The 11,450-nt window shown below is 42.3% G+C and overlaps 1 protein-coding gene across 3 annotated transcripts; it reads right to left on the bottom strand.

Annotated features, from left to right (window-relative positions):
• Positions 1 to 5,076: 5,076 nt before the first annotated feature.
• Positions 5,077 to 11,074, bottom strand: fkbp4 (FKBP prolyl isomerase 4). Of its 3 annotated transcripts, XM_076089025.1 has the most exons (11): positions 10,631 to 11,074; positions 9,966 to 10,110; positions 9,743 to 9,885; positions 9,487 to 9,607; positions 8,216 to 8,372; positions 7,877 to 7,967; positions 7,682 to 7,765; positions 7,421 to 7,606; positions 7,105 to 7,248; positions 6,487 to 6,582; positions 5,077 to 6,293 (listed from the first exon to the last, which is right to left on the bottom strand). In XM_076089025.1, the coding sequence occupies exons 1-11, from the start codon at positions 10,727 to 10,729 to the stop codon at positions 6,192 to 6,194; spliced, it is 1,368 nt and encodes a 455-aa protein (XP_075945140.1). In that variant the 5' UTR covers positions 10,730 to 11,074; the 3' UTR covers positions 5,077 to 6,191. The 3 variants fall into 3 exon arrangements, with proteins under 3 accessions (XP_075945140.1, XP_075945139.1, XP_075945138.1); XM_076089024.1 differs by having other exon boundaries at positions 5,077 to 6,290; positions 7,421 to 7,765; XM_076089023.1 differs by having other exon boundaries at positions 7,421 to 7,765.
• Positions 11,075 to 11,450: the final 376 nt, after the last annotated feature.

An 11,450-nucleotide genomic window follows, 5' to 3' on the forward strand; every position in this document is an offset into this window, starting at 1 on the left:
GTTGAGCCCGTCCGCTATCCACTCACCGCTGCTCCTCAGTGGGTGCGCACTACCGGTGCCCTGAATATCCCCAGGGTGTGCGGCCACTGGTGGCTCTCATCCCGCAACAAATCCCACTATGACCTGGATAGACAGTTTAGTCTTTCCCAGTTTGAAAGACTAAACTGGGCACTCGAGGAGATCTAAATCCTCCTGACCTCTGCTCCGGCTAGTCCGACATGTCAGTGCACACGGAGCCGTACAAATAGCGGAATGAACTGTGAAATCTCACACCAGTTCAACTCAAAACCACTCCACATGGAACAGACAGAAGATGCTTGAAAAACATCGGAACTGAACTACTTCTGCCTTCAAAATAAAAGCGTGATGATGACTTAGTGGTGACAAATTAATCATTGATGTGTGCACGCACGGATCACTTGACTGAAATTCACTATATATTACCGATAGCACGTTTTGTTTCATTTATAGTTTTGTTAGTGGTGTTATATATGCCCAGTATATGTGTATACGCAAACATGTTTGTCGCTGGATACTTTATTTTGAAATATAATACCGGAAACACGTTTATGTTTGCAGCTAGTTTGACACTACTCGATCTGAGATTGAAGGGAGGAGTGATCATGGGCAGCACCCATCACCGTTTACCTTGAGATCTACCTGCTGCACGTAGTAGTCACATTTCCGGTCAAAAACAGCCGTCTGTCAACATTTTTGTTGGTTCATGCCACTTCTCAGAGGACGCTTTAAACACAGCCCTGTTCCATTTATAACGGGTTTGACTAAAAAGTGATGGATAAACGGTTGAAACAATTTGCTTAAAGTCCAGCAATTTTAAATTTCATAATTGCATTTTAAAAAAGCTCACCAAGATTTGACAGAATACAGATATGGACGGGCATTACCAACAAGCTTAGGCAGTACAGTCTGTGGTATGTGTAGTCCATGCAATGGACCTGTCCCCATTAAAATAAACCTAAAATGTCATGTAACAAGGATATATCTGTGCAAATGTGAAATGGTTATTCAAGCCTTTGTTGAGCCATGTAAATTACTTAAAATATTAACGTGAGCCGCATGAGCGCAATTCTGGGCGCATCTTTGCAGCTCTTTTATCCACAATCTACATTTCATCTGTCTCAAAGCTTGCCATTGGTTACATTCTGACGAGACAAATAATTGCTGTTGGTGTGTCGATCAAGCTATTACTAGTTCTTTAAAACTTGAGTAAAAGGTTAGAAGTAAGCCCTGAGGGCTACAGCCCACGAATATAGACCGATCCTATAGCCTAATGTAGTTCTTAGGAATGTGTTTACACCTCAGGCTTTGTTCAAAGTGTGTTTCATGACGTTGGCAGACCCCAACCTGACTATTCTCACTGTTTTAATCATTCATGGAAACTAAAAGTAGATGTCAAATATATTCTATATTATGGACACAAATATTTATACATAATATTTGGACATCGTGGACATTTGTCATTGTCTCCCATCACACGGCATTAAAAAATGCTGCTGGTATGTGTCCGAAAGATTCAGCGCTGTGGTCATTTATGAAGCTGCACTTTGTTGTGTGGCAATGAACGGCGTTCCCGCGATAAATCCCACCGTGACCTGGGGTAGCCGGTGATCTGCACTGAGCACTCACGATCAACTATAATGTCCTGATGTACCGGTGCCCTGGATATCCCCAGGGCGCGCGGCCACTGGTGGCTCTCATCCCGCGTCAAATCCCACCATGACCTGGGGTAGCCGGTGATCTAAACTGGGCACTCAAGGAGATCTAAATCCTCCTGACCTCTGCTCCGGCTAGTGACTAGTCCAACATTTCAGTGCACAGGAAGCCGTACGTACAAGCAACGGAGTGAACTGTGAAATCTTACACCAGCTTCACTTCACACAACTTCATGAGGACATGGAACAGATAGAAGATGCTTGAAAAAGATCACAACCGAACTTCTTTTGCCTTCAAATTAATAGCATGATTATGACTTAGTGGTGAAAAATAAATCATTGATGCGTGCATGCGCACATAGTTTTGACTGAATGTCTTCAAGTTCACTGTATATTAATACAACTTTTTAAATAACTTGCAGTTTAGTTAGTATTGTTGTAGACGCGTTGTAGACCCATTTTACAGATGTATTAAATGAAAACATGGTTGAGATGCGAGGCTTGAACATTACGTAGCTCGCACACTCAGCCAAATGCATTGTGGGAAGCTTCGATTGGGAATCCGTCGTAGCACCCGGGCACCACATCTGCCATCTGATGCACATACCATCTGGCTGGTATGTGCCAGGTTCCCATCCCACTCGCTGCTACAGTGGAGCAGTCACTCAAACCATGGGAAGCGGGATAACCAATGAATAAGCGGGAACCAATGGAGACACCGTGTCGTTGAGACAGCCGGTAGCTAAAATTACGTTATTGTGGAAAGAAAAGAAAAGGCAACACTGTAACTTCTTTACATTCTATTAGAATGTAAAGAAGTTACATTGTATAGAGAGTGACCTGGTTGACGCGCTCGTTGTACGTCTAGATTACCTTTGATGTGCGTTGCATTAGGTACATCATCACAGACAAGTTTGTTGAATGAGAGTTCGTTTATTTCCTTCAGCGTGGAACAACGTAAAAACAGTCCCGTTCCTTCCACCGACATTAAACGCACCAGTTGCATAAAGACATCACTGTTACCGTAAATCGGTATTAGGCAATCAAATAATTAGGCACACAAGTTAACTCTCCAGGAATATAATGGTAATTACTTATATACTGTATACCACCACGCAAGCAAACCAAGACCATAGATAGTTACAGTTGCTCAAAAGAAGAAAAAAAAATCTCCCAGCTGAGTAATCCCTACACCTCCCTTTCTGTGTAAACCTGGGTTGATAGTTTAAGTCACAAAACAAAGACGCTTCAAAAGAAAGCAAACATCCAGCCGACAATAACTCGAATACAGCCACCTGTAGAGAAAACAACTGGTTCTTGGCAGTTATCACACTGTAGACCAGGGGTGGGCAAACTTTTTGGCTCTGGGGCCACATTGAGTTTTAAAATTTGACAGACTGGCCGGGCCAGTAGCAGATGAATGGAGTGTTTGTGTGAACTAATATAAATTACAAGTACAATTTAATTTCAGCGGGAACAGTGTTGTTGGTCACCCTTTTTAACCAGTGTGTCAACGTTTGGTGTCAGTTTGGTTGTGGCAATTCTCAGAACAGATCTGAGGTGTTCAGCAGTTAGCTGGGATCTTACACGGTAAGCATTAATACATATTTTATCATGCACTTAATTATTAAGCAGTCATTTTCGACACAGTGTTTTTAGTGTAAAGGTTAATGACTGTGGTCTTTTTAGCAGTTTGACTCTTTGACCGGATCATACAAATGTTTGACTGTCACATCTAACATTATCAGAGTTCTGCTCTGTAATGTCTTTCCTTGTCTCTCCCCCCTGTATCACGGTGTGGGTGCATCTCACTGCAGTCAGGAAACGTATCAGAATACCCTTATTTTATTGGCTAAACTGCATCACGTGACGTGATTTACAACGCATTGGTCGGTGTTTTTCCTGCACCGCTGAACAAGTGCCGTAAATGCTGGAAAGGAGCGTGAATAACTCCGCTGCATAAAGCAAAGTCCCGCGACCCACTGAAAACGGGTCCGCGACGAACCACCAGTTGAGAATCACTGGTCTACAGGATCGTGACGAGCGGTGAACAGCTGTTTGTGTGGCGTGTCTTACGTCTCTTCCTGTTTCCTTCACCTACATTCCCCTGGGTCCTAAGCCCCTCCAAGTACAGCTTATTATCACCCTCTTTGCACCAATGTACATTTATAACAAATACCACACATATAACACTGTAATCAGCGTTGCATATGTGTCAAACTCTATCGGTGCATCTCCGGTTCTTTAATGTAACGTAAGTGGAGCGACGAGCCTCTCCCAGCAGACTGTTGTGCTAGCAAGCAGGCTCGCTCGCGAGCTGTACCCAGCATGCAGTTCGGCGGTGAAATTTTATAAATGTACAATTATTAGTGTTACAAATTGTTTATGTGTCACAGACTGTTGTGGGTTGTTAATTGTTGTGTTAATTGTTAATTGTTGTGTTATAAAGTTATGACCATGACTCGGGTTCCCTCTCAATACATATAAGACAACTAGCGCTGACCGCTGTACAGAAGCGGCAAAGAATACATTTATATGCACCAGTATAATGGTGTGTGAAGATACGGATACGGATGCGGCCGGATACGGCCCGCGGGCCGTAGTTTGCCCATGCCTGCTGTAGACAGAGCACATCCGTAAACTGACACCGGTGTCCCGGGGAGAGAGCTGGAGGATCAGATCAGATCCCGTCTGTCCTTGGAAAAGAAGACTCTGACCTCATGACAGCTGCAGGTACACACTGGGTCAAATAATTAAAACTGTGCAAAAACACATTTTACACTATAGGGTCTTTTTCAAAACACACAAAAGCCTCCAAAATAGAAATGCTTACACGCTGATGCCATTTAATCCTATTTTGTGGACAGTGGTCTTTTAGTATATCTCCAAAGCTATTTAGTGCTGCCTCTAGCAATGTTCCCATTATTGTTCAATAACTTTACTTTGAACAACAGTGCAAAAATCATTGATAGATAAATATAAAGAAATTAAAGGCGACATTATTTTGACCTTGGAAGTTCTGCTTTAAATAGTTTAATTGTACGATTTTTTACCGATTCACTTTTTGCTCGTCGACAAATCATCTGAAATGTCTAGTAAACATTATTTTAAAACTAAGAATATGAGTAATATCTCAATTTCAGTCAGAGTTAATGCAATGAATTCAATCTAAAGCTCAAACTGGGCTTCAAATGTAAATACAAACTGTATTCTCATTATTTAACTCAATCAAAACAAAGTGCTGTAAATCAATATGTATTAAAAGTTCCAGATCATGGTGTAAAAAATTGGCTGGATTAATTGCTCCTTTGAAATACCAACTGTCAGCAGATTCCTTATTATATTTGACAGGTTCCCAGTTTTTTCAAGACAGGACAAGGGAAAAAAAGAACATCACACAATATCAAATTGTAGCTATTCTTTATTATATACTTCTGTCAGGGCAGACCAAGCAGTGACCCTTCCAGAAGACAAAGAAACTCAACACACGATCCATGGACCAGCTTTAAACTAGCCCCCCTAATTCAGCTTCTGCCCCACTCTACAGGTGCTGTTGACTGACGGTGAACAGGGCTCACATATTCTTATCCTGGCGTACCATCTTCAACAGCCTGATTCCAACAGGCTATACAAACACACGTTCATTCATGTATTTTTTTTTTTTTTACAGTAAATTAAGACTAATTTTTATTACTTGAGTGTCCAGGAGAGGCTAATTCATGTCATTTCTAGCTGCTTTAAAATGCACGTATTCCAGTTAAGTCATTGGTTGTATTCATCATCTTGAGAACAAAGAAGTCACAAGCACAACACCAGAAAAAGAAAAGTACAAAGTCAAGGTAAACAGTCATGTAACCTGGGGGTTATAGAGGAGCACCGTCTTTAGATTAAGAAAGAAGCTGAAAGTTTGATAGCTATTCCAGGTTAACGTCTTATTACTCCACCTATCCACAGTGCTGCTACATACGTACTTTGGGACTCAGTCACTCTCACATTCAGACACGTATCTATGCACACGACCATCCCAACTCCAGGAATTGATCAGTAGGCCCATGAGTGTTCGATGGATAACATAATACATGAAGGGTAGAGGACAGGGGGTAGTGCAAGGTGAATGGTCTAGCCCTTGACGGGTGAAATTCTGCTCTTAACACTTGGATACACTTTTATCCTACCCAAAGCGCTGTGACAACACATGCACAGTTCAAAGCTGCGGGTTGAGAGGTTTCAGGGGTGGGGTTGTTGTGGCACATGATTAATTTATTAAAACCACATCCCATGGTGCTATCAGCTGGAGAAGCCCCACCCAAGCTTGGGTGGCCGCTAAAGCAAAGAGCCCGGGGGACAAATAGAGCCATCGGAGACGCTCCTAAAGTCAGCGCTCTCGTTGACATGCTCGATCTCACACATATATATACACACACACACACACACACACACACAGTCACACCTGAAACACAAATGGCTGAAGTTACAAAAGTCTGAAGCACAGATGAACCGTAATAGTCGCATCTTTATCTACGCCTTTGCTTCGCTGGCAACTTCCTTTTCTCCGTTCTCAACTTCCATCCCATCATCGTCGCTCGCCTTTCCCTCACCCTTCACAGTCTCTGCTTCCTTCTGTTCATGAAGAGAGAGAGAGAGAGAGAGAGCAAGAGAGCGAGAGAGAGAGAGCAAGAGAGCGAGAGAGAGAGAGAGAGAAAAAAAGAAAACACGAATCAAGTCTGGATTTTTACTTCAGTCCCTTTGAAAAATCTAAAGGCATGTTTATCACACCCCCATGTGGCCGTTTTTAGAAAGCACAATCCTTCACCTTTGAATCCCTATCTGCAAATTTCTGGAACATGTTGGCGTAGATGCGTTTGTCCTTCTCGTGCTGCTCCTTGATTCGTTTCTGACAAAGGCTCACCTAGCAGAATACAACGGAGAGGTCAGACAACCGTATTTTCAGAGACGGCGCAGTAAAAGAAAATATATATAATGACGGTCTTCAGATTTTTACTGCTCTTCTAAAACCTATTCGACATGAGCTATTATTTACAATATTTATTTTACACAGGAAAAGGGAAACACGTGCTCATTTGCAAAAAAAAAAAAAAAAAAAGGCCAATTTCTTTTTTATGTTTGTGACATTCTACAGATGTCGACAAAGACACTTTAGTGAAACGTATTATATTTCTAGTATGATGTCAATATGACTCTTAAAAGATCATTTTTACTTTGTATTTTTGCTGAGAACCGCGCACGTCATGTCGAAAACAATAAGCAACATCCTGAATCTCAAAAAGGACACATTCATTTAACTCCCTGAATGTTTTTTTTTTAATATTATTATTATTATTATTATTTGTAGCAAACTCGTCATGATGGGAAAATGTAGGAAAACAAGCCCAGTTTTAAGGGATCCTCTTTAAGAAACACTGCTTTATACCTGGCTCTTGGCAGCCTTGTTGGCAGGATACAGTTGAGCAACCTGCTGGAAGTCATCTCTTGCCTTGTCAAACTCCTTCATACCAAACAGTGCCTCTCCCCTTCGGAACAAAGCCTTCTCATTCGATGCCTGCAGCTCCAGAGCCTACAATTGTGAACAGAGTACAGAGAAATATTACAGTATTAAAGTAGCATATAAAAAGACATTTTTAAGTACAATACTCAACATAAAAATACCTAACAAGTCTTTAACCTGCTAATTACTGAAGAAATTGTCCACAAATTGTTAAAATGCGTTAACAATAGACATTAAATACCTTGTCACAGTTTTCTAGGACTTGATTTGGCTCCTGTAGTTTAAGGAAGCACATGGCTAAATTCAGATGTGCTGCCAACCGCAAAGCTTTGGCCTTCTTTTCATCCTCCTCTGACAAACCAGACTCGTGTTCCAGCCATGACACGATCCTTTTGTACTGCACTGATGCCTGCTTGTATTTTCCCTCCTGAAGCATATGTAATAAGTTCATTAGAAAACATGACTTTACAGCGGTGTGCTGTGTGAATACCCGACTGCTCACCTTAAAATACTGGGTTCCCTTGTCTTTGACAATGCTGCCCTGTTCCAGCTTCTCTACCGTGTTCATCTCCCACGATTCCTTCGCCTAAAGAAACCGAAACACACGAATCACTTCCGGGAGGGGAGAATGTTGCCGGACACAGCAGACATGTAACTGACCAGCTAAAGCCAAGTTGTGTTCAGAAGATCGGTTTACCTTCTCAAAGGCCGTCAGCTTGATTTTGTATTGCAGTGTTGCTCCACCAGGAATGTTATACTTGGCATTGCCTGCATTACCAAAGCCGTATCTACAAATCAAAAAACACGTACAATTAATTATCTCAAGCATATCAGCGTTATCTGTTGCAGTTTGAATCAAAACAGCATTGCAAAAGAAACACGCTACCTTCTAGAGTAGATCGAACGATTGTGCTGCTTAAGTTCTTTCATTGTTATACATTAGTCTAAACACAAGCCCAATGCAATTCAGTTTGAGAGATGAACACATGAATGATCTGATGAAAGAGAAACATACAAACAGTGCATCTGATCATACTTAGGCTTAATATTGAAGAGGGCCTCCTCTTCCTGCTCCATCGCTATTATAGCTTTCTCCACTCCAACTGGGAAGCCAAGACCCTCTCCATCTCCGACCTCAAACTTCAGTTCTCTCTCGTCAAACACGCGGCCCTCACAGGAACCCACCACAGTTACTGAAGGGGAGGAAGAATGCGATGGTTAGGGGGTTTGTGCTACAAATGAGACTTGTTGGCATGCAGTAGACTGACAGCTGTGAGGTTTGTGACACCTGAGGACTAGTGATTTCCAAACCGTCTAAATATTTAGCTTTGTTAACGCAAATATATCACAGCAAAATGATACTTACTTGGATATGGATGTATGCTGTGAACATTTGTAATCAGCAGGTTGGATTTAAACAGTTACAATAGACTCCAGTAGGGGCCAGATATCATGGTGAGGTAAAAAAGAAGCAAAATTCCTCAAATAATCCACTTTTTTTCAGTCCCCATCTACATGCTCATGTGTTATAAACACTGATTTATGCCAAAAGATTACTTATGTACTATATCTGTCTCAATCCTCACATACGACTCCGTCAGGTTTGGCAGCAGGTAGACGTTCTGCATGTTGCTGCAACTTACTGCAGAGAATGACGGAGAACATGAAATACAAACCAGGAAGTCCAGTTTAAAGGCACTTCAGCAGTTTGTGCTAATTTGAGGATTTTTGTAACTCATGAAAGTTAACGTCTGCATTACAATTGGCTCTTCCGTCTCAGTGCTTGTGAGGTAAATCGTACATCGTGCATATTACAAGGTGTTGGACCTGCATTTAAAAAAAAGTTCTTGTGATAAATATAACTTCATGCTGACTCCAGCCTCTGCTCTCCAGGGAGGACAAAACTAAAAACGCTGTGCAGCCGCCTTTCAGGCCTACACGGGCGAGTGTTTGATACTCGGAAGACAAATTAGAGTTTATCATTTGGGCATCAAATAACATAAAATTTTAAATGTGCAAACTTGCAGGCATTTCTGTAACAGCTCACCATTATCTACCATAGCCTACCTATCTTAATCTAACCGATTTTTGCAAGTAAATTCATGGCTTAAAAATCTATTTGCAAATACAGCCTCATATATTTACTGACTTTTGGTCTGACGTGTTGGTTGAAGCTTAATAAAGAACGCAGACTAACATTTCTATCGTTAGAAACTTTACTACATAAATTATACTATTATAGTCGCACACAGCAACATCTTTTTTCTTCAACTTTAGCTGAGAAATAGCCGTGTCTGGATGTGTTACCGTCCACAGAAGCTCCTTCGTTAGGCTTGGAGTATCCCTGCCCTTTAGTGATAATGCGCCGGATGATTCCGCCATCCTCCTCCTCGGTTACGTCCTCGCCTCGAAATTCAAACAGTTCCACCTACAAGTGTGCAGATGTGTAAATTAATATTTAACACCCATAAAGGATCATGGTGTACAATTCGTCAACAACAAACAAACAGGGATGAAAGTATAAAATGGATAATCGGCGTTACCCGATATCACTGACGCTTACCTCAAAAACAAGCGTGGCGTTGGGGGGGATCTTGGGCGGACTGCCTGCAGATCCATAAGCATACTCTGGCTTACAGATGAGCTGGCACAACTCCCCCACTTTCATGGTGGCCACGCCGATGTCCCATGCCTTTATTACTTGACCTAGACACAAAGAAGACCGATTACCAACACGCGCCATGCAACTATGACAGCTGAACGTCTCCGTCAGATATGAAACCAACCTTTGCCCAACTCAAAGGAGAACTTCTCTCCTCTGTCTCTGCTCGAGTCGAAATGAGAACCATCCAGAAGTGTGCCAACGTAGTGTACAAACACTTTGTCGCCGGTCATGGGCAGCTCTGTGCCCGTGCCTTCCCTTTTCACCAGCTGCAAAACCAAGAAGATGATTTGTCAAAAAATAATGATGAAGGGACGTTAAAAAAAAAAAAACTGTTCTCACAGCAACAGATATACGCCACCTGTGTACACACACTGCTGTCTGGTACTTTGCATTAGACAAAGCTGCCGAAATCCTTTGTGAATGAACGTGAGCTGTAAACCCCTGCGCGTGTGGGTGTGAATATAAAATGTCCCCACGAGCATGAATAGTTTGAGCATTAAGAATCTCTCCAGGACTCCTAGAAGTGAGGACGGTTGAAACGGCTGATTAATTATCCACGTTGTGCACACCCAGAAGTTGACGTTTAGCTATGAGACCAATGGTGGGAAACAAGACACGTAGTGTTACCGTGTTGTCAACATTGTGCTCCCATGAGCCGTGTATTAACAGCGCACGCGTTAGATTCGCTAACAACAGCTAACGTTAGCACATTTGAATGAGTAACCAACAAGCAGCCAGCTAACCACTGAGCTAACGTTAGCTGGAGTTAAAAACACAATCACTTACCTTTAAAACACCCCCGTCTTTCTTCGGTGTGATGTCCTCTCCCTCCATTGGGATGGCGTGTTGTCCTTCACTCATCTGCTCCTCTGCAGTCATCGTCATGAAGCAGATGTATCCCTCCTAACGTTACTCCTGCACCACAATTTTAAAATGAGCACCGGCTTCAGTAGTGGTGGCTAAAGCTAACTATACTTCTGAAACCACGCAGTAGGAGACACCCTGTCTCACGTCAACGCTAGCTAGCTAGCTAACGCTGGGTAAAGCTGTTGGCTAACCTTACGTACTTGTAAGTGCTATTGAAGTAAAAACTACACGGTACAGTTTCCAGCTAGCTGCGCTGAGACCCTGCTATCGCCGTGCACCAGTCACACTTCTATCTATATTGATAGTAGAGTATGAGCTATCGGTTAGGTTACTTCCAGTCCACGTTGTGTTGCAGTGTGACGTCTGACAAGCGCTTAAAAAAGGGCAGAGAATTTTCCAGACTCTCTAGGAGGACCTGGGGGTTAAACCCGCGTAGGTGGCGCTTCTTATACTATATAAGCATCTCCCGGAAAGGCGGTGCACTTATAAAGAGCTGATCCAATGCAACATTTAGAGATATAATATGCCATCACATAGATAGTTACTAGTGTACCTAGTTAAAATAGTCTGTAATAACTCAATAGTCCCGCGTTAAAGGACAAATATAGTCCATACGTGTACATAGCACCGAACACGCAAGCACAGCATAAATTTAAAACATGCGCTCTTTGGTTTATCTTGCTCCATATTGGTCAGAATCCGCCCCCACTGCTGTCTGTTGGCGCGGTTGTTGAATAGC

The sequence above is a fragment of the Anarhichas minor genome, unplaced genomic scaffold (assembly GCF_050575085.1).
Source record: "Anarhichas minor isolate MPS153535 unplaced genomic scaffold, ASM5057508v1 ptg000011l, whole genome shotgun sequence".
Classification (NCBI taxonomy): Eukaryota; Metazoa; Chordata; class Actinopteri; order Perciformes; family Anarhichadidae; genus Anarhichas; species Anarhichas minor.

Excerpts from the sequence above, each read along its gene's own strand:
- fkbp4 (XM_076089023.1), bottom strand. The coding sequence starts at position 10,729 with ATGACGATGACTGCAGAGGAGCAGATGAGTGAAGGACAACACGCCATC. Across the intron at positions 10,111-10,630 it reads AAGACGGGGGTGTTTTAAAG|CTGGTGAAAAGGGAAGGCAC; the intron begins GTAAGTGATTGT and ends TTGGTTTTGCAG. Across the intron at positions 9,886-9,965 it reads CTCCTTTGAGTTGGGCAAAG|GTCAAGTAATAAAGGCATGG; the intron begins GTTGGTTTCATA and ends CTTTGTGTCTAG.